Below are 23371 nucleotides of genomic sequence, written 5' to 3'. Positions count from 1 at the left end.
TTTAGTATTTTATTTTCTCCAATTACAGGTAAGAACAGTTTTTAACATGAGTTTTTAAAACTTTGAGTTCAAAATTCTCTTACTCCCCACCTCTCCTCATTGAGAAGGCAAGCATTTGATATAGGTTATACATGTGCAGTCATGTAAAACACACATATTAGTCATAATGTGAAAGAAAACATAAAAAAAATCCTACCTCAAAAATCTGAAATCTTTTGGGGGGGGGGCACGGCAGTGAGGGTTAAGTGACTTGCCCAGGGTCACACAGCTAGTCAGTCAGTGTTGAGTCTGAAGCTGAATTTGAACTCAGGTCCTCCTGAATCCAGGGCCGGTGCTTTATCCACTGCACCACCTAGCTGCCCCCTACAATCTGAAATCTTAAGAGAATAAATGGATGTTTCAGACTGAAATCTCTTCTCATTTTTAGAGCCAATCATGTCTCTGTCAGGATTAAGACTGGTAAAAACCTGTAAAAGTAACAGACCACAGGCTATCTTGAATTGGATTTGATTAAGAAAACAAATAAAAATTTGCTAATATATTATTCCGCTTGACAAAGAGCAGAAAGCATTTTAGCATAACAAAAATAACTAACTAATGATGTTTAAGTCGGGGAGAAAGATGGTCAATCTCTCATTCAATTTTATTCAAAATAAATACTGGAAAAAACAAAAGAAAACACATTGAAAAAAATGAAAGAAAATTCATCAGAGTTTAAATTACTTGAACTGATAGGTATCATAAATACTCAACTAGTGTGCATATTAATACTATTTTTATAATATGGTTTAGACTTAGTTTCATATGCAGTTAGAGTGTCAAAATTCAGAACTGTGAAGGCAAAAAATCCCTGTTTTGAATATAATGTGTAGTAACGTCAAATAGAAATAATTTGTCTTGTAGCAGTTTTCAGTTTGCAAAAATGATGTTGTTATTTCCAGTAAATTACAGAATATTATCTATCAAAGACACCTCTATAAAAATGCTAAAACTCCATCTTTAAATTTAGCACTCATTCACAGCTGAATCTATTCTAATTTAATGAAGAGATCTGAGTAGTGTAAGAAAAGACTTGTTGCAATTCATACTTTGCATAAATTATTCAAAACTGGACATGTGTAGAGATGAGACATTCTTCAAACATTAAGTTAAATTTCTGATATTCTTTAATAACTACATATAAGAAATATTTTGCCTTCAGAGAGGTATCCTGGTATAATTAGAAGCTTGCCTCAGAGTCAAGAAGACCCTGGGGAGAGATGCAATTTAACTTCCCACTTCCCTCAGTTCTCTAATATTAGAGTCACATATTTTAGTCTAAGTGCATTGGCAAAGAGATTGTCTTCAACTTCAGTCCAGTATGACAATGAAATCAGAGGTCTGAACTGCCCATATTCCCAACCTTCTCTTCTCTGAAATTGCTTTTGAGCAGCAATTGTTCTAAGACTGAACCATCATCTGGTGGTCTGTTAGGATCTTCCAGATGATCCTGAAACTGCTCTAAAATAGCTCATGCAAAAATGTTTTTACTTTTGCTTTAACTTCGGTTTTTGTGTTTTGTGGGGGTTTTTTTGGTGAGGCAATTGGGGTTAAGTGACTTGCCCAGGGTCACACAGCTAGTAATTGTTAAGTGTCTGAGGCCAGATTTGAACTCAGGTCCTCCTGAATCCAGGGCGGGTGTTCTATCCACTGTGCCACCTAGCTGCCCCTAACTTCGCTTTTTTTACCTGGGAATTTGAGTCTTCGTTTAAAAACATTAATGATTTAATATCCATAATGAAGGTTGACTGAAGGAAAAATTTCATAAGAAATTGGAGGTGGGATAGGAGGAGGGGAAGAGTGGGCTATGCACCCGGCCTCCATGAGCTGAACATTTTGGAAAGAACATATAGAGAGAGGGTCCAGTCGATAAGGGATAGACTACAGAATTTAATTATGTTAAGAATATAATTACTCATCAAAAAGCATTTAATCAGTGTTTACTATAGGCCAGGCATTGTGCAGATACTAGAGATAAAGAAAAGAAAAAAAAGAAACAGTCCTACTCTCAGAGAATTGTGCTCTAGCCTCAGCCCCACCCTGGGGAGATAACACTTACATATAAGTAGGTACAGAATAAATACAAATTCAATAAAAATGGTCAGGGAGAGATGGCACTAACAGATGGGGACTCAGGAAGGGCAGGAGGAGGGAGCACATTCCTGGCCCAGAAGACAGCTGATGCAGAGGCACTGGGCATAAGTACATGGCAGGAAATGTCAGAGTGAATGGAGAACAACTTGTAGGAAACAAGATAAAGGATGAATTCTTCAGATGAAAAAGATCAGGCTCATAATTTTTGTGCTTGACAGCTTTCATGTATGCTCATTAAGTTATTGAAGATTTTCAGTATAAAAGTTTAATTGTTTAGCCTGGTTCTTTTGTTGTTATTTTATGCAATTTTACTTTTAAAAATACAAATATTGTTGTAGGTAATTTTCATCATCCCTTTTTTAAAATGAGTTTATGGTTCGGGAGCAGCCAGGTGGTGCAGTGGATAAAACACCGGCCCTGGATACAGGAGGACCTGAATTCAAATATGGCCTTAGACACTTGGTACTTACTAGCTGTGTGACCTTGGGCAAGTCACTTAATCCTCATTGCCCTGCAAAACAAAACAGAGAAACCCTATGTGTTTAAAGCCATATGATGTACATAGAGTTTATGGGGCAAATTCAAATTCCTTTTGCCAATTTGAACACTATTGAAAAGGGATCATAGTTATTGTTATTTTGATTATTTGACATCTCTCTGTGCATGGGTCCATTAAGCCAAATAACGAACAGTAACTGACTCAGAACTGTTACAGTTCTACTCAGACTGGAATTATGATAACAGGGAGTGGAAGATGGAATCTTCTGAATCTTAAGAGATTGCCTCAACAGTTACCTTGTAAAATGCACACTGATGAACTATAGTTGCAATCTTGACTTAATTAACATTAGGCTGCAGGGACTAAAACTTACATTTTCAGTTGAATTTAGTGGTTGTATTTTGAGAAGGGACCTCTGGAAAATTATTAGGCAAGTATTTAAGCTCAGGGAGAAGCTTAGGTACAAGATTTGAACGAAAGGACAGTTTATTAATTTTATTGAGCTATGTTTGTATTGCTTTGTTTTAAGCTTTATGATAAATTTTAAATATATTTGACTAACTTTATTACTCATTTCTGTCACTTTTTAATCTATTAGGAAAATGTGTAAGACCTATGAGTACACTTTATTTCTATATATCTTAGCAGTTGTGAACTTGTTATATGGTTGACATACTTTTCCATGTCTTCTATAAAAAATTAGATCTTAGTTGCCTCAGAGAGTTTTTATATTAAATGCTTAGTGACTGATGGTTTTTTTCATCATGATCATGATTGTGAACTCCTTTTGTTCTAATATTATACAAAACACTTATAAAAGTAGATCCATGTGTCCGAGCTTACTTTGTTTTGATGAGCACACTGACTAATAAAGCCAAAGCCTCTTTTGCCATTAAATATTTTAATATACATTGGATTTACTTTCAAAACAATGATGTATACAGTATTTAAATTAGAGACATAATTTGAACTTAAATTTTCATTTGTTTATCAGGCATATTTTCTTGCAGTTTTTGGCTAGTCATTTGAATGTAGCAGAATTACTTGAGAAGGCTATGGAAATTAAGTGTGGGCTTTTTCATTCTGTCAACATTTGTGAAGGGCCTACTTTGTGCATGTTACCAGGTTGAATGCTTTTGGGGAGTTAAAAGAATAAAGTGGGTTCCTGGCCTATCAGGGGATTTGAGGCATGTAGCATATGAAATGGAACATGAATAAGTGACTAAGAAAAGTAAAAGGTGCTATGAGAAATCAGATTAGGTAGAAATTAGTTTAGAAAGTTTTGTGAATAGTCTTACCTAGAAAAAGAGAGACTACGTGTAAGAATCGTGAAGGTTACTTTCTTGTCTTGTAAATTGGTATTAGTTGCTTGATATTGCTTAGGAGTTTTAATGAAGATGTTTCTAGTCTAAGAACTATGATCAGTACAATGACTGTTCATTCCAGAAGACTGATGATGAAATGTACTATCCATTACAGAAAGATGATGGCTTTAGGGTATGTAATATGACATATATACATATGTCTCTCTGTGTGTTTGCATAACACCATTGGGAGAATTTGTTTTGCTTGACTATGCATATTTGTCATAAGAAATTTGTCTCCCTCACCCACAGTGGGGTGAAAGTGGGAAAAAGAAAAAAATATATTTCTCTTAATTAAAATACAGAGGTGTTGGAGAATGGTACAGATATGAAATGTTCAGTGAACTTTCAGATGAGGTCTCTGTAGTAGTTTTACTTTGTCATGTGAGGGTCTTAAATATTCTTAAAATCTTAAACATTCTATTTTGCTAGCCCTAGCTACAGATATGGGGTAGTTTTGGTGGTCTTGCTGCCATATGCCCAGGTAGTGGCTTTAGGGCCACCTCAAGGAGGTGGCTTGTTCAGATGTTTTTCTCCAAAAGGTTCATCTTGGGCCCCGACTAACCAAGCCCTTTAATACTTGGTAAATATTTGGCTTATAAATCTTAAGTTTTAAGTGATTTTAATGAACCTCTCTGCTCTGAACATGCGCTTTAATATATTCTCCAGTTTGAAAAAAAATTTGATTAAATAGTGTGTTTGTAAATTTTCAAATGTATCATATGTATTAATTTTAAAGAACTGGAGGTGGGCCTAAACTGTAAGGCAAGGTTACTAGCCTTTTTTAAGCCTTAAAATCTTAAATAGTTTTATCTAATCATCTTGTAAGGTCAGTGCTTGTTTTTATACAGATGTCATTTGGCTTTCTTACTACTTCTTGAATGAGCTATTTTTCTAGAGTTTTCACCTCATCAGATTTGGAAATAACCTTTTAAATATCTATTTTAGTTCTTTTTAAAGCTACTTATAGAAGGAAGGCTGTGTTGCTGAAATGTACTGCAGTGATAGTCTATGATTCTCTTTCCTGAATGAAATATATCTAATGAAATTAATCACAAGGAGAAGTTATTTCTTCAGAATTATCATTTTCCCCTATTTTAGAAATATAGTATAAGAGCAGCTGTGGTCAGCTGACAGCTCCTGCTTATGTGCAGATTTATTGGGAGGAGGGTGGCACTGTTTTAAATGCATACTAGAGCCTTCGTTTCGTCATCTGGAAGCAGAGCTCAGTAGAAGCTCCAGGGAGAAGAGAGAAAGCAATGCTGCCCTAGTGGAAGGGAAGCTTTGTAGCGCGTTTCTAGAGCACTGTGCCTGAGGAAGAAAAATGTGTGCCAGGGAGGCTTGGCAAAGACAGGCTTTGCTTCCACGATGGTAGAGAAATCAAGCAAGCCTGAGACACACATGCTCACAGGCATGCCGAAGGCTTTTCTGCTCTTCTGCCCCTTGGACTCAGCCGGAACCTTCCAGAGAAATCGGTCTACACGTATTTTTAGCTTGCTGTTTCTAGCACCAATATGACAACATAATTCTGTCTTTGTATCAGTAAGCAGCTTTTACTATGTTTTCCTATTTTCTGCCAGCTACAGTTTACAAAGGATGTCACAGCACTGGTAAGAAATGCACAGTAGCCATTTCCTTTATTTCTAAGGCATGTTTTGTTTTTTTAATAGATTTGTCATAATACAGTCTGTTAAACCTGCAAGTTCCTGAACTAGATGTTCGTTCACAGAAATCCCTTCTCATGGTTAACCTTGCTAATGTGCAATATGTGCTTGTGATGTTTATTGGGGAGGAGGGGTTGCTTTCTTTCATTTCCCAAATTTTAGTAGTGTTCAGTGTCGTATTTATTTATCGCATTTGGTTTTTTAGTGCCTCGCCCTCCTTCTAGCTTCCTGGTCCTGGGCTCTTGGGTTGATGACTGCACTTGGGCTTTACAGCATGCCTAAATGCAAAGCCAAGACTCATTGGTTCTATATTAAGATTTTTATGATTGGAATAAGAAATATTGCATTGAATTTTATCAAATCCCAAGGAAATGCCAAGCATAGGCTTTTATTGCATTGACCAGCTCTGTGTTGTGGGGTCTCTATTTAAGTACCTTTCTAAATAATGTCATGAGTTGTCGAAAAAAATTTAGAATGCATGACTATTAGTAGTAGCTATACCTTTATAAAATAGAAAGATCAATGAAATTTACAAAATGTAACATAACTGGTTTTCTTAGGCATTATTAGCTCAACATAAGGTAAGATGGGAAATAATCTACTAACTTGAACTATTTTGAGCTTGGGGAGTATATGTGTTTTCCTTCTATGTACTTAATAAAAATGCTCATTTTCCCTTTTTAATGTAAAATTATTAGCATATTGGTTCAACTTTTATATAATAGTATCAATTTGAGAAAATAAGTAATGGCTAATACTGTGTATTACTTCAAAAAGTTTATTCACTGAGAATGTTATATTTATATAGTTAGAATTTTTAATATTTTCATTTTCTTTTATCTGGCAGGGGTAAAAGAATCCTCTGACTTATGGGATTTATTATGAAGCAATTTAACCTGTCAAAATCCCAACAGCACTAAGAAGATTAAATGGGGGGATTTTAGAAGCAGTTTGTAGCAAATAAGGGAAAAGATTTTGGTGTATTCACCAAAATGTTGTAAAGGGGAATGATTAGTATCCATTTATATTATGTGCAAATTTTACAGTTCACTAGGTTTCTGAACTGACTTTTTCTCTAAATTTGTGCCATTCACTAATGTGGTCTTATGTCTATGTTGAAGTAAACATCGAAAGCAGAAATTATGGTTATTTTAAAGAATTTTAGGTGACAACCTGTTTTCATCGTTTCACAGGCATATTCTCAAGATGCTTACTTGAAAGGCAATGAAGCTTACAGTGGCAATGCCCACAACATTCCTGAGCCCCCGCCCATTTGCTATCCCTGGCTATCCCCCTCCACTTCAGGAAAGACACAGCCCGTGGAAGTAGCTCCTCCTGACTCTTCACTGAGCAAACAGCCAGTCAGTACTCCAGGACTGACCCAACCTGGCAGGGCCTACAGAATGGAAGTACAAGTGCCTCCATCACCACCAGATGTTGCCAAGTCCAATACGGCAGTGTGTGTTTGCAATGAAACTGTAAGGACTGTCATTGTGCCTTCTGAGAAGGCTGTAGATTTGTCATCTGGTAGAAATAACCTTACAGGTCCATCACACAGAACTGAAGAAGTCAGGTATGGCCTCAATGAACAGGCCTCTTTAAAAACAGTGTCAAGGACTCTCTCACCGTCATCTTCGGTTCCCACCTCCCATTTAATTCATCAGACTCCAGTGTCAAGATCAGGAGATCCTTCTGGAGTCTCTGTTAAATCTGGAAACTATGGTGGACATCCAGAAGGAATTTCAAGCAGTAGGCCTCAAGCAGTGGATACTCCCTCTGTTTCTACAAATCATTATTCTCCAAATTCTCATCAGCATATAGACTGGAAAAACTATAAAACCTACAAAGAGTATATAGATAATAGACGATTGCACATGGGGTGTAGGACAATTCAAGAAAGATTAGATAGTTTAAGAGCAGCTTCTCAGAGCACAACAGATTATAGCCAGGTGGCATCAAATCGCACTACATGGCAGGCACGCCGAAGAAGCACCTCTCATGATAGAGCTCCTCAGCCTGTCCAGATCCGGCAGCGTAGTGTGTCCCAGGAAAGACTAGAGGACCCCGTGCTGATGAAGTATTGGCCAAGAAGTGCATCTCAAGGAGCACTCACTTCCCCATCTGTTAGTTTTAGGAGCCACAGAACAGGTTCATGGGATTATCTTGGTGGGCAAGGGGACACATCAGAAAAGGTGAATTCAGAGAACCTTGTATCTGATTTGAATGGAGATAGAAAACAGACTTTTAAATGGACTGGATTTACAGAACAGGACGATCGACGCGGTATCTACGAAAGATCTAGGCCACAAGATTTTCATAAGTCTCTTCGAAATTCAAATTTTACTGTGGCTCCTGGTGTTTTGAATTCAGATGGTAGAAGAGTGAATGGTAGAGGAGTGGGATCTGGGTCTCAGCTACAGAAGGTTTCACCAGATTTGAAAACACTGCAGTCAAGTAGGAACTTTCAAAATACTTATGGACCATCATTGCCTCGAGGTATTTCACAAGACAGGTCGCCTCTGCTCAAAGTCCGCAGTAACTCTCTGAAATCTCCTTCTGCACATGTGGCAAAAGCATCCTTTAACCAGAACTCATTTGTTGCTATCAAAGACCAAAGACCAGTAAATCACTTACATTCAAACAATCTCTTAAATCAGCAGTTGAGATTAAGAGCTGAAAGTGCACCAGACCACATGGTCGATACTGGGAAGTCCCCCTCTTCATCTTTAGCCTCTGCCAAGCTTGGACTTCAGATGAGTGAAAGTTGTCTTCCCTCCAGTGATTTAGAACCATCTAGCAAACAAAATGCACAAGAAGCTGAAATTCAACTATCAGGCTCCCTAGATAACAAAGAAACAGTGGTCCTGAGGGAAAAGCCTCCATCTGGGCGCCAAACACCCCAGCCTTTGAGGCATCAGTCATACATCTTGGCAGTAAATGACCAAGAGACTGCGTCAGACACTACCTGCTGGTTGCCCAATGATGCTCGCCGAGAGGTCCATATAAAGAGAATTGAGGAGAGGAAAGCATCAAGTTCCAGCCCACCTGGTGATTCCCTGGCGTCCATTCCATTTATAGGTGAGCTCTCTGTCTGAAATAGACTTCACCAAAATTAATGGCTCCCATCATAGTGTCTTTTGGCTGATGTCCCAAAGATTCTGGTATTCTGGGAAGAGGTTTTCAAGGTAAGAAATGGGATTGTATAGATGTCTCCTGTGTAGTTCTGCCAACAGATAGTAAAACTACAGTTCACTATCTCTAATTCACAGACTGTAGAGCTTTCTGCTTCTATTTGTGTATATTCTCACATTTTCTAGGTGTTTCTTCCAATTTTTATAGACTCTTCTTGTGCATCATACTTTTGTCCTCAAAAATTATATTAGCATCAATTTCCTTTTTCACATAAGCTTAACAATGCAGAGATTGACGCTGTGAAATAAATGTCTTTATCATATGCTAATTAAGGAAGGAAGGAAAAAGCATTTATTAAGTGCTTACTGTGAGCAAAGACCACTGTGCTAAAGGCTGGGGATACAAAAAGGTAAGACAGCCCTTGCTCTCAAGGAGTTCACATTCTCATTGGGGAGACAAAGCTGCGACTCAGATGGAAAGGTACCATGTTCTCTAGGGTGCAGTGGCAAAGCACATCGTAATAATTCATCTTTAATGTGTTTCTACTGATAAAAATCACTTTTTTCCTTTCTGGTGTCAAACCTTTGACAGTGTCAGGGACTTTGGTGGAAAGAATTTTGTTTTCTGGGGCAGCTAGTTGGCACAGTGGATAAAGCACTGGCTCTGGATTCAGGAGGACCTGAGTTCAAATCCAGCCTCAGACACTTGACACTTACTAGCTGTGTGACCCTGGGCAAGTCACTTTACCTTCTTAGCCTCCCCCCTTACCCCCCACCCCCACCCCAAAAGAGAGAATTTTGTTTTCTGAGCTTCAATAGCTGTGGCTATAATGTCTATGCAGTTGATACAAGGGACTCCACAAACTAAGTTCTTCTCAAATGCTGATTTAATCCCACGTTGTCATGGTGATGCCTTATATTTCTTTTCAGAGCTTTTTCATATTTTTTTATATTCCTATCCATTATATTGCTATAGCTTTTAAACATATCCTTTGCTACAGACAGAGCACTGTGTTGGGCATTGGCAAAGCTATAAAAATGAGTAAGACACGGTCTCTGCCTTCAGGGAGTTCCTGTGCCATGAGGAGCCTGCACTAGGTATCCCATGAAAGGCTAGCCACATTCCATAGAGTTCTTCTGTGCTTCGACAAATCTGAGAATGAACTTGGGAAACTTCAGGAGTAGGAAGTAGATGGAAATCAGTCAGTGCACGGACTGAGCATCCAGTGTGGAAGGCTGTCTGCTAGGCCGTAGGAGGAACACAAAGCTGATAGAATCCCTACACTCTGGATTGAGAGTCCAGTGACAAATGTAAGCAGGGTAGAAGTTCTTACCGCAGATTATATATTGATGATTTGATAGAGGAATCAATCACCAAGTATTTGTGAAGTGCCTACTGTGTGCCAAGAAATGTGCCGGATATTAGGGAGACACAAGTGAGACAGTCGCCTACAGGGAACTTATTTTCCAGGGGGAGTGAAGGATGTCACACAGAATATAGGCTAGAGAGAAATAAAAGGCAGTTTTAAGGGAGAACAGACTACTAGCAACTGGGGGAATTGGGAAAGGCTTTTTCAGGGTGGCACTTGAGTAGAGCTCTGGGTTACATATTGCTATTGGGGTATCTAGGTGGCACAGTGGATAGAGTGCCGGGCCTGGCATCAGGAACACTCGTCTTGCTGAGTTCAAATCGGGCTTCAGACATTTGCCCAGACTTACATAGCTAGTAAGTTACTTACCCCTGTTTGCCTCAGTTTCCTCATCTGGAAAATGAGCTGGAAAAGGATCTGGCAGAGGGGAGCATTTTAGATGTGGAGGAGGAGCTGTGCTGAGGTACCAAAGCGGGAGGTGGGATATTGTTAGAGCAGCCTGGAGTACCTGAGAAGGAAGGACAGAAAGCTAGGCTGCAGCCAGATGGTGAAGGAGTTCAGACGCCAGCGGCGTTTGTATGGCATTCTAAAGGCTCCATCCCCTATGAGCCACCAAAGGTTCTGGAAGAGTGACGTGGGCACACCTGTGCTGGAGGCATACGCCAGTAGCTGTGTGGGAGGTGGAGGAGAGACATGGTCTTCAAGTAAGGAGCTTATCGGAGCGGAAGCACCTTGAGGGGAGACGCTATTCTTGTTTCTTCCTTATGTCTCAGTCTGGCACATAGTATTTAATGAATGCTTGTGATTACTGATAGAAGTGATAGTTGGATGAGTGCATGTTGTACAGATGCTCAATGAACATTTGTTTAGTAAATTAATTTAAATTGTATGATGAATGTGTTTTCAAAGGTGAAATTATGGGGGGAAAGGCAATGGTCTAATGAATTAACTTACAGCTATAATTTCTTATGCGAAAGTTAATTTAAATATAATAAGTATAGTTCTTGAAGGTTGAGATGGGTATTTTATAAATAAAATAGTGTGGTTTTTCTTTTAGTGTCTCATTTAATTGGGCACAACTGCAGGCTGGTATTTAAATTTATAATACAATCAGTGTCGAAGTAGAAGCAATACAAAAATGTAAATACTTAATCACTTTCTCACCATAGTACCCATTTCTATGGTGCATTCTTTTAACAATTTGTGTCCCTAAAAGTGTGTAGGATGTAGCTGAGTTGATAATGCTCTATATTACATAGGAGAAAATAATATTTTATAAAAATAAAAGAAAGTGTGATTTAGATTCATTAAAAGTTCTTCATGTATAGTCTAGAAATTAGATGAAATTTTCTTTAATTCAGATTCTTTATTTTTTTCAATAAGTATTCTAAAATATCAAGATATAATGGGCTTACAATTGCTCTACACTGTTATGACTTTGGACATGTGATCCATATGTGTATATTTGTGCTAAGAAATATCAAAGTTGGGACCATTTTCAATAAAGAATTAAATTAATTTAAGTAATGGCTGGGCAGTTAATGAGGCCTTGATTATATACTTCAAAGAAGAATTTAAATTTATATTATATTTATATAAATTTAAAATTGGAAAGGACCTCATATAGGGCCTGATACCAGAATTTATATTACTTTGGGTACATAAAGATGTAAACAACTTTTTGGGAAGGGGGTTGAAAAAAGAAAAGTGTTATCCATTATCCCATTGTGTTTTTGGCCAAAGCATTTCCTAACCAGCCATGGAACCATTTTAGGGCTTAAAGTGTGTTAATGGATATATATAAAAGTGTGTTAATGGATATATATATATATATATATATATATATATATATATATATATATTCAGAATAAAGGTAAGATTGGAGAGATTTGGACCCCTAATTAGAGACATTAAGTTTTCTGTTCATATGGAAAAATAGCATTTGATAAATTTATATATGTAATTTAACATGTTAATAATTTAAAGGGGACATAATTCTAGAATTGATTTTTTTTTTCCTCATGGAACTCATATTTGCAGAATACAAAGACTTTTTTATAAACACAGTGTGAGAAATATCTAGCTCAATTTTCTTGTCTTTGCAGATGGAGCCATTTGTTTTACTATTTTAAAACTATGTGTATAATCTTCAGTTATGTTCTTTTTGGAGATCAGTGAGATCTCCTTAAAATACACCAAGAATGGCTTCGTAATGGCTCCGTCATAAAAGAGGAACTGTCATAACTTGAGGTTTTTTCCCCAAACACTGAGAACCACCAGAAGGTGTCAGAGAACCTCTTAGAGATTGCTATAGAATCAAGGGTGTTGAGGCTACAAAGGATTTTATGTTATTTGTATATAGTTAACCTGGTCTGCTGATATTGAAGCTTGACATCAGCTAAAACTTATCAAGTAGAGCTGCTGCCTCTTCTTAGACGCATTTTAGTGGAGACTATAGAGGGTCATTGGGGTTGCTTCCAGCTCTTCAATTCTGTGAAAATTCCAGGTTAAGTTGTAACAGTTGCCTAAATTGTCTTTGTTGTTTTGTGTACGTTGAAAGCTGCTCCACTTAGTATAAATTGGAAATCATTATATTCCACTGCTTTTGAATGTGCTATCTTGTACTCTACCATTGTACATGATTATGGTGACATTAATCAGTCATCTATGCACTGTTCTAGATGAATTGTAGTATCATAGAAATGGAAAGTGAGATGGATTTTATACGAGATTTATTTGTTTTGGATTTGCTATATTTTCTTAATAATATAATTATATAAATAACTGAATACTCATTTTTTAAAAAAAATTTTACTTTGACAAAAGTAAAAATAAGCTTAGTCTAATTTTGTGGGTTTCTTGAATGAAGAGAATTAATGATTTTTAAACATTCTAAAGCCTCTCACTTAAAAGGTCCAAACTCCTTTCTTTGTATCTTCAGTACTTATCACAGTGCATGCATGGCACATAGTAGACATTTGACAAATATTTGTTGGCTGACTGATTAAAATGGACTCTCCTAGACTGTTTATCCATTTAAAGTTGTTACACTTATAGATTAATAGATAAAAACCCAAATTTTTATTAGTTTTTAGTGCACATATCAGTAATGTGCTTTTTTGACTTGAATTCATATCCTCATCATGTGAAATGCATCATAATCTTTTCTTCAGTTAAAAAAAATCCTTGGTTTATATAATTGCAAAGTTTAAGAGTAAATATAGATTATTAAGGAGAATAAATCCAATGAAACATCAAATCAATATGTTCATAATTCACAAAAGTGCTTCAGTTTTACACATGAATGAGTTAGATAATATGTGGGCTCTCACTTTTTACTCCTTTTATTGTTTGGACTTTAAATATTTATCTGACCATTCACATTATTTTTTCTAACCATCATACTCTAGTATTAGATGCACAATAGGAGAGATGATGCTAATTTTGAATTGGGATAAACAATAAGTGATATTTTGGGGTGCCCTTAGGCCAAACAATTCAGGTTTACTATCATATTGTTCTATGTTGTTTACAGTTTTTATTATTAAAAAAATTTTTTTTGAAAATAGTGTATTCATTTACCAAAACAGAACAAGAAATTGAAATGTACCATGACTTTGTCATACCTACTTTATGGCATCTGCCAAATTAACTGTAACATAGAACCATCCAAATCACAAAACACATTAAATTAGCAAAGCAGTTATATTATTTCAGAAAAAATATTTTTCTGCAATGTACTTTATACATTTAAAGGGCTAATTGTATTCTTGGCTAATCATGGATAATCTAAAAACTATTAATAGGTTTCTTTCCTATATTATTGTTATTAATCATTCATTAAAATGCACCTTGTAAAATCTCCTAAATTAAATGGAAATATACGTTTCCCAAGTATATATCTCAACTTGTTTAAAAAAAGTCAAGAGTTTGATAGTGTTTCTCCCTTGAATATACCTTAACATAGTTAACTCCTGACAGTTGCTTACATGTTTCATTGTCCGAGCAAGCTAACTGATTTCTACTCATTTCTCCAAGCCTTGGGCAGTTATACACTCACGTCTACAGTAATCTTGCAGCAATTCCACAGGATTATTTTGTATTCTATTCATTTGTAAGTTCTGTAGATATATGGTATGATTTCCACATGACCTGTTTTCTACTCTTATTGAGTGCTGTCATTTTGAACCAATCTACTATTAAATGTGCAGGTATGGAAAGTAAGTCATCTCATGACAGTTGCTGTCAACTACCATGGTTGTCTTTATAAAGAGAAGTTTACATAATAGACATTTTCATTTTCATTTTTTAAAAGAGAAAACAATTATATATTGTAAAGAAAAATCATTCTGATTCACCAAATCCCTCAGGTCTTTCACTTGAATTTCTGACTACTTATTCACTAGAGAGTTCTGAAAAGTTGCATTTTTATCAAATGATTTTATATTTGGTTTAAAAGGCAATTATTTTAAAAAAGCAATTATTCAGAGGAATGATATTACAGTAATAAAGTATATCCTTCTGTAAAAAAGAAAAGCTATTTATGAAGTGAATAACCATGCCCTAATTTATCTTCTTAGTTTTAAATACACATTTTTCTGTCTGAAATCTGATGAAAGGCAATTCCACCTAGACCTGTACTGATAGTAGCATTAAAGATTTGGATTGGCAATGGTTTTTACAAAAGTCAGCTTGTATTATTTAATATAACTCTTGGGCTAATTTTTAAGCAAGTTCAAGTCTTGGCTTTGTTATTTATTAATTTGTTGTGTGACCCTGGCAAGCCACCTCTTTAAGCCTCAGTTTTATTCATCTGTAAAATGGAGATAGCAAGCCCTCCTGAGTTGTAGGGAACAAATGACGTGTATGTATGTAAAATTCTTTGTAAATTCTAAAGTGCTGCATAAGTGTCATAAGCCTCTATAATTATTTTTTGGTGTCTCCATCTATTAAAATAAAAGCTTTTTGAGGGCAAAGACTATTTTTGCCTGTCTATGTATGTCCAAGTATGTAGCTTACTAGTACTTAGCACTAGTAAGAGTTTAATAAATTCCTGTTGATCAGTTTATTTGGTTAAAATGTGAATTTTCCGTTTTCTATTTTAAGTTACACCCCTGAAAATAACCTTAACTTTTAAATTTGTCTGTACATTCTTAACTCATATAACCTATGATTAAATTGCTCTAGTCTTAAACAACAAATTATAGCATTTGTTTCAAGTTTGTGAAAAGCAGATTGTTTGCCATTTAGTTTTTCTGATGTCAGTTTATTTTCCCTCTAATATATGGCCTATTTTCTATTAAATGCTATTAGAGTCCATTCATTAAACTTCTTACAAAATGACTAATTTATGCAAAAACATTTGAACTTTTACCTAAAATGTATTCAATTTTGTAACATGCAAGCTGTCTTTGTATAGAAGAGACACCAATATTCAAATGATCCTAGATAGTGTTAAGGATAATCATATAAAAGGGTTTAGACCTTTAAAACTCCATAACAAGCCCCTGGTAACAACTTCAAAGTCTTCCTATTGTGTTAGCTAAACTTAGTCAGTATATGCATCTACCAGTCCAGCAAATATAAATGACTCATTTTCCAGACATGTCAGCAAAGGCATTTTTAACTGGATCGTGGAATTCTTGACGTTAAAATTTTTAAGTATTTGTTGATTGTCTAGTTAGGTCCATTGTTTGTTGTAGAAGCCTTTTCAGCTGACATTTTCTGATCTCATCCAGTGACAAGTGGGTTTTGCTAGTTTGTCCAATAGCCAATCCAAGATCAACGCTTCCACTTTGCGTTTTTTAAAATTAGACTCTTTTCTCTGCTAATTTGTTGCCTGTTACCTTGTAGATGAGCTGCCTAGGCCTAGCATTGACCATGATATTGCACATAGTCCTGCTTGTGCTCTCATTTCTACATCCGCCTCTCCAGTGCCCACTGTAGCCACATCTCCCAGCCTCACAACTCCACTCCCTTTAGTTCAACGTCAGCTACCATGTGATCATGGTGAGTATCAAGAAATTACAGTATATATCAAAAAATTATCCCCTCCTGGCCCCATTCCTTCCATGTAAAAAGGATCAGATCTTTGATTGAAACAACTAAATCACATCCAAATGTTGAATTAAAATGTATCTTTTAAACTAAACCTGAAAAATCAAATAATCTTGATGGGTTAAATGACATTGAGAGAGAGTAGAAACGAGTTTTGAGAGTTTATAAACAGATCAGCCCACGAGCAATATCATCACTTACTAATCTTCATGGAGAGTTAGTAGGAGTCATTATTTCAGGGGTAGTAGCCCATTACTGGGAAATGTATATTGACCCTGTCTGAAGACCTGCCATTCCAAAATCCAATATTAGAGGAGTTCAGGCCAACTTTTCATTGCTTGCTTTTCACATGTTCTTAATGAAACAAGCTGATTATATATTTTTTAAAAAATGTATGTAAACTTAAAACTCCCCTGAGTTGTTTCATTTATACCAAGATTATGAGCTCTATGAAGGCAGTGACTGTATTTATTCTTTTCCACATAGCATTTAGGATCAATATGTATTTATCTGTAATGTCTGGTCACCCTTTGTGGTATTCAGAGGCTCTGATTTTAACTCGGGTAGCAAAAAGCCAAGTGGGTCAACAATATTTCCTTTGCCCATATTTTAGATCAAAGTATTTCTGGTGTATTTGAATTGCATTTCTCTGTTTGAAACATTAGACCCAATTAACATAGGATCATAGATTTAGAGCCACAAGGACCTGAAAGGTGAAATCCAAACACCTCATTTTACAAATGAGGAAAGTGATGATGCCCAGAAGTGGCTTCTCCAGGGTCACACAGCTTTAAGTGTCTGGGGTGGAATTCAGACCCAATTGCTCAAAGTTTTGTGGTTTTGGTTTATTTAAATGAACATTTCATGTGTATTAATGAATGCTGTCCTTATTAGGCTTCCTTCTTATATTCTTCCTTCCTGGGGGCAGATAAGGGACCCAAAAAATTTGTCCAAATTCCAAAATGAAGAAATAAATTTAGTGTTCCTGAAGAATTGGACACTGAACAATTGAAAAACAAAAAAACTTGGCAGCCTTGTACATAACTTTATACTCACCCATTCTAGCTTTTAGAAATTCACTGTTTCTCCTAATCCATTTTCAGTGTTTTTGAGATGGTGGGAAAGCAAATGTGTAGTGTTAACTTGTCATGGTATAGTATACAAAAACACAGATGGGGGGCAGGGAGTGAAGGAAAAGGAACACTATTTGTGGAAGGGGAAAAAAACCAAAAATGAGTCAACAGATTCTTCTATGAGATTATTCTATCACTAAAAATCCTGATTTGCTGAATTTCATGAATTCATTCTTGATTAAAATTATAAATTCCCCAAAGACAATATACATTAATTATATCAACCATGAAAAGAATTTCTTCTGACTATGCTTCTCACAATCAGTTATCTTTCTATATATCTTTGTTCTGCTCAATTCCATTGGGCATAGGAGACACTGAATCATAGAATTTCAAACATGGAAATGCTCTTATAGATTATCGATTCCAACAACCGTAGTTCATGTTTATAGACACAGTTTGGGTGACTTACCCAAGGTGTTATAGCTGGTAATGTGGCTGTGTCTAAAAGCCCAGCAGCTTGGGACTCCTTGTCTCTTTTGTGGTATAGTATTCTGCTACCACCACATTTTCTCTCTTGAATGCATTAAAGAACTGATTATTTAAAAGAATATTACAGCAGATCTTTAGGTAAAATTAATAACCATACTCCCAGGTTCTCAATGTGGTAAATCTAAAACCTCTTATATCAACTTTATCTAAGAAGATCCCACCTATGTATCTAAATTTATAGTATCGTTAGTGATTGGGTTTGGCAGTTGTTCGGGAGCTGTTACAGAACTGGAGACATACTATGAGCATGTCATCTTCCAGAGGGTTGTTGGGGCAGGTGATGGGAGGAACATGGGGAATGAAGAACATGAACCAGCAGCTGGGCGATAGGACGGCAGGAGAACAGGCAAAGGCTCTGCAACCCCAAGCTCTAAGATAGCTGCAGAATGTCCTCCAGATATCTGGAGTGGGTTAGCACTTTTTTGGGGGGGAGGAGGCGGGGCACCTAACATTTTAAAACACACAGCCTCTGATCTCAGTTTGCTTTCAAGTTAGGAAGTTAAGATGTGAACTATATGAAATAATAGAGAACAATTCTGTCTAATCCATGGTACTTCACTTTCTTGATTATCCTATTCCCTGAACAAACCTGCTTCCTTTACTGACATCTTCATCCTCTTGTTCCTTAATTAGGAATAGCCCTCCCCTGCCAAATGTCTATTCTTTATGGATGTCATAGGATGTTGAAGCTGGGAGAGGCCTCTGAAGATTATCTAGTCCCATGTCCTCATTTCACATACAAGAAAACTTATATTCCACAGAGGTGAAGTAGTATGTGCCAATCACAAAGCAAGTTACGGGAAGAACTGGAGCTTGAGCCCAGGGCAGATTCTCCTGTACCACCCCCACAGCCTTCTATATTCTCTTGGCAAACAGTCATTTTTTTGGCTTGAGCTATTTCTGTATGTTTGACTCCCAAATTTAGATTGCTTACATCAATTTCCATTACCTTTTAACTCAAGCCCTGTTTTCTAAATTCAGTTCAACAGACATATTAAGTGTTTTCTATTTGTAAAGTTCTGAGGATAAGAAAGCAAAAGAATATCGAGAGAGAATGCATTAATAGTTGAGGGAATCAGGAAAGGTGTCTTCAGTAAGGATGACTACAGGACATTTCTACTTAAGTGCTTCGAATTTAGTTCAACTCATCATGTACGAAACCAAACTAGAAATTTCTTATCCCTTGCCCTCTACCCTGACCCTACCAAAAAACACTCAAACTATTGCATTTTCTCAATAATCCTAGTAATCTATTCCATTTACTTCATATATGATTATATCTGGTTTGTCGCCAAGTGATATTTTTTCCCTTTGTGCTTTCATGTCCATTCTTACTGCCTTTAATTTTATCACTCTTGTGTAAATAATATTACAGCATCCTCCTAGCTGCCATCTCGTGCTCATTTTCAAGTATAATAGAGATTTGGTCCAACTTCATTTTTATAACCAAAATTTTCATCACTCCTTCCTACTAAGTTGAATAAGTCAGTTAACTGTCCATTCTTGTCTACTCATATTCTAGTGCCATTCTGACATTTGTGCCTTATACATCTAATTTTCATCTAAACAATGTTTCCACTTGAATCTCAAGAACCTTAGTTCTTGCTAAAAAATAACAATGTCTATAACATTACCTTTATCAAGTAGTCCTGTCCAAAAAGAGAAAATAAAGTATTCTTGATGAAACCAGACTAGCTCTTTATAATCATTACTTGTTTACTGACCATCTCTTTTACAATTAGTTCTTTATTTTTCCTAAGAATCAAAATCAAGCTCACTGACACTGACTTTGCTTGGCCTCGTTTGTAAAATCTCTTCACTTCCCTTTTTTTGAAAGTCCAAACATTTACCCTTCTCCAAACTTAAATACCCATGTTGTTCCTCATCTTTCTGATCACACTGAGAATTGCTCAGTAATCTCATTTGCCAGGATTTTTGGTATCTGAAATGTTCGTCTGGGCCGGTTGACTTGACTTCATTAAAGCAACTAGGTGCTCTCTTACTCTGTCCTTGAGATGGCACCATACATATGAGAATCAGTTGAAGTGATAAATATAGGTTATCAAAACTCAACTCTGTGTGTGTTTGTGTGTGCTCATTGCCACAAGGTAATCATCTTACTTTTGACATGATTTTTAAAAAATTGATATTTTATTTATCCCCAATTAACCTGTAAAAACAATTTTTAACTTTGATTTTTAAAAATTTTGAGTTCCAAGTTTTCTCCCTCTTTTCTTCCCTACTCCCTTATTAAGAAGGCAGGCAATTTGATATGTTATAGGTTATCCATGTTCAGTCATGCAAAACATATTTCCATGTTAGTCATGTTGTGAAAGAAAAAAACCACACACACACAAGAAAAATAAAGAAGGTTTAAAAAATATGCTTTGATCTGCATGCAGACTCCATTAGTTCTTTTTCTGGAGAAGGCTAGCATTTTTTGTCATAAATTCTTTGGAATTGTCTTGGATCATTGTATTGCTGAGAATAGCTAAGTTATTTACAGTTGATCATCATACAATATTGCTTTTCCTGTGTACAGTGTTCTCCTGGTTCTCATTTCATTTTGTATCAGTTAATGTAAGTCTTTCCAGGTTTTTTCTGAAAGCATCCTGCTAGTTTTTTCTTAAAATACAATAGGATTCCATCACAATCATACATCAGAACTTATTCAGCTATTCCCCAATTGATGGGCATTCCCTTCAGTTTCTAATTCTTTGCCACCACAAAAAGAGCTGCTACAAATATTTGTGTACAAATAGGTTCTTTTCCTTTTTGTTTTGTATTTCTTTGGGATATAGACCCAGTAGGATATTGAGTTTTATAGTCCTTTGGGCATAGTTCCAAATTGTTCTCCAGAATGGTTGGATCAGTTCGCAAGTCCACCAACAGTTCATTAGTGTCTCAATTTTCTCACACACCATCCAGTATTTGTCATTTCTTTTTTCTGTCATATTAGCCAATCTGTTAGGGGTGATACCTCAGAGGTGTTTTAATTTGCCTTTCTCTTAGCAGTAGTGATTTAAAGCATTTTTTTCATATCCCTATAGATAGCTTTGATTACTTCATTTTAAAACAGCATTTTCATATCCTTTGACCATTTATCAATTGGAGAATGGCTTTTTTATTTTTACAAATTTGACTCTGTTGTCTATATATTTGAAAAATAATACCTTTGCCAGAGAAACTTGCTATAAAATTTTTTTCACTAAAAATGGTTACCGAGTATTTCCCTCCTCCTCTATTTATCCTACTCTTTCTCTCTCCATTCATCTTGTCCATCCTCAAGTGTTTTGTTTCTGACTACCATCTCCCCCAATCTGCTCTCCTTTCTATCAGTGCCCCTCCCCCTTCTTGTCCTTTTTTTCTGCTGAGTAAGATAGATTTCTAAAACCCAACTGAGTATGTATGTTATTTTTTCCTGAGCCAGTTCTAATGAAACTAAGCTTCAAGTTCTCCCTCCCACCTCCCCATCTTCCTTTCCATCATAATAGCTCTTAGCACCTCCTTTATGTGAGATGATTTGCCCCATTCTAACTCTCCCTTCCCCCTTCTCCCAGTGTGTTCCTCTTTCTCACCCCTCAATTTAATTTTTTTTAGATATCATCCCATCATGTTCAACTCACACCTATGCCCTCTGTATATACTCCAGCAGCCACTGCCAATTCATTTGCCCCCAAGGCCTGCTGCTGGATTTACTCTGTTCTCACCTGGTGCAGTGAACCTTTCCTGCTAACCTTCTGAGTTGTGTTGGACTAGAAAAGTTTTTTCATCCCACCCTTTTATGGGTTCTGCCACTCGAGAATTTGTTTGGAGGCATTATTTAAAGTTATTTAGAAGGAATTTAGGAGAGCTCAGGAAAGTCTCTGCCTTTTCTCCACCATCTTGTTTCAATACCCCCCCCTTTTTCTTAACTGATTTTTCTATCCCATGCCACAGTGACTATGCAAACCTTCTCATCTCTTCTCAAGCTTTTCATGGCACTTGTTCCCACCAGCTTTTTTTGCTGAAGACTTCACTTCATACTTTGTCGGCAAAAAAAAAAGTGAGGCTCTTCCCCAAGAGCTACTCCTTTTCTCCTCATTCTTGTCTCACATCATCTAGACATTTTAACTCCATTATCTCCTTTAATTTGTTTTCTAAATTTATTGTGCTAAACTTTTTCTAGGGGGCGGCAGCTAGGTGGTGCAGTGGATAAAGCACCAGCTCTGGATTCAGGAGGACCTGAGTTCACATCTGACCTCAGAAGTTTGACACTTACTAGCTGTGTGACCCTGGGCAAGTCATTTAACCCTCATTGCCCCACACAAAAAAATACAAAAACCTTTTCTAAAATGCTATTGCACCCATTTTGGCAGTGAGCATTGATATTAATATTAAATATCAGTAAAGAATTGACCGCATGGCAGTTAGCACAAAGAAGAGAAAAGCCCCAGAAGACCCATGTTGTCTCTCAGAGACAGCACAGTCTCAAGGATAGTTCAGAAGCCCTACAAAACCTACGCTGTCCTAAGAGGAAGAGCGTGCACCAAGCAAGCTATAGCATTCCAAGCCCTGGGAGTGGGTTTAGGGCGCCAAGAGAGAGGAATCCTTATGGCCAAGGGTTTTATCCTCTTTTGATAGAGTCGGGTAAGCTAATTGGTGAGCATCATTCAGTTCCATTGGTTGACATGACTTGAGGGTGGTCCAAATTAAAATGAACTCTACCCTGTGATATAATGGAGAAGTATGCAAAAGACTATCATTGAAGGGCAAAGGTGAAGTTCAGTATCGAGGTATGGTTTAATCCCACCAGTTCACTGAGCTAGACAGAAGAATCAGTTTCCATTTCTTGTTCCCTTGGGCTTGTCCCAGACAAGATTTGATAAAGTTCCTGGACTTCTGGAGTGTGGTGGGGAGAAGGGACTGAAAGTGGTCTCTGGGTCCCCCCCCAAGAAATTCATTATTATTATTTTCTCACACATTCTAGTGTCAGATGAAGAGGGGAGGGAGCCTCCTTTCCAAGGGCAACTCCTTGACACTTATTTTTGATCCTCTCCTGTCTTCTTCTCCCAACCATCATCTCTGTTCTCTCCTTTTCTATCCTCCCCTGTCTGCTGGCTCCTTTCTTGCTATTTACAATCATGTCCAGGTTTGTCCCATGGCTTGTTTTTTTAACCCTCTTTTGATGCCACCCTCCCTGCTAGCTATCTCTCCTCCCCCTTTATGGCAAAACTTCTTGAAAAAGCTGTCTATGGGGGCAGCTAGGTAGTGCAGTGGACAAAGCACCGACCCTGATCACTTGGCACTTACTAGCTGTGTGGCCCTGGGCAAGTCACTTAACCCTCATTGCCCCACCAAAAAAAAAAAGCTGTCTCTATAGTATTTCTACTTCCTTTCCTCTCTCTTCTAGATTGTCTGAAGTCTAGCTTCCAACCTTATTCACTGAAACTACCCTCTACAACATTACCAATGATTTTTTTTTCTTTTTTCTTTCTTTCTTTTTTTGCAGGGCAGTGGGGGTTAAGTGACTTGCCCAGGGTCACACA

General features: G+C 36.8%; 1 protein-coding gene across 5 annotated transcripts in view; it reads left to right on the top strand.

Annotated features, from left to right (window-relative positions):
* The window catches only part of ARHGAP21 (Rho GTPase activating protein 21), a 151461-nt gene that overhangs the window by 98975 nt on the left and 29115 nt on the right, over positions 1-23371 (top strand). For 4 of the 5 annotated variants that reach the window (XM_043964940.1, XM_043964942.1, XM_043964941.1 and 1 more), the window contains 2 exons: positions 5577-5606; positions 6854-8738. In XM_043964940.1, the coding sequence (XP_043820875.1) occupies positions 5577-5606; positions 6854-8738 (1915 nt within the window). The remainder of the gene's footprint in view (positions 1-5576; positions 5607-6853; positions 8739-23371) is intronic. The other variant, XM_043964943.1, reaches the window with a different exon arrangement.

Source organism: Dromiciops gliroides, chromosome 5, assembly GCF_019393635.1.
Source record: "Dromiciops gliroides isolate mDroGli1 chromosome 5, mDroGli1.pri, whole genome shotgun sequence".
NCBI lineage: Eukaryota > Metazoa > Chordata > Mammalia > Microbiotheria > Microbiotheriidae > Dromiciops > Dromiciops gliroides.
Note: the sequence above shows the minus strand (reverse complement) of the source record. Positions and strands in the feature narration are given on the sequence as shown.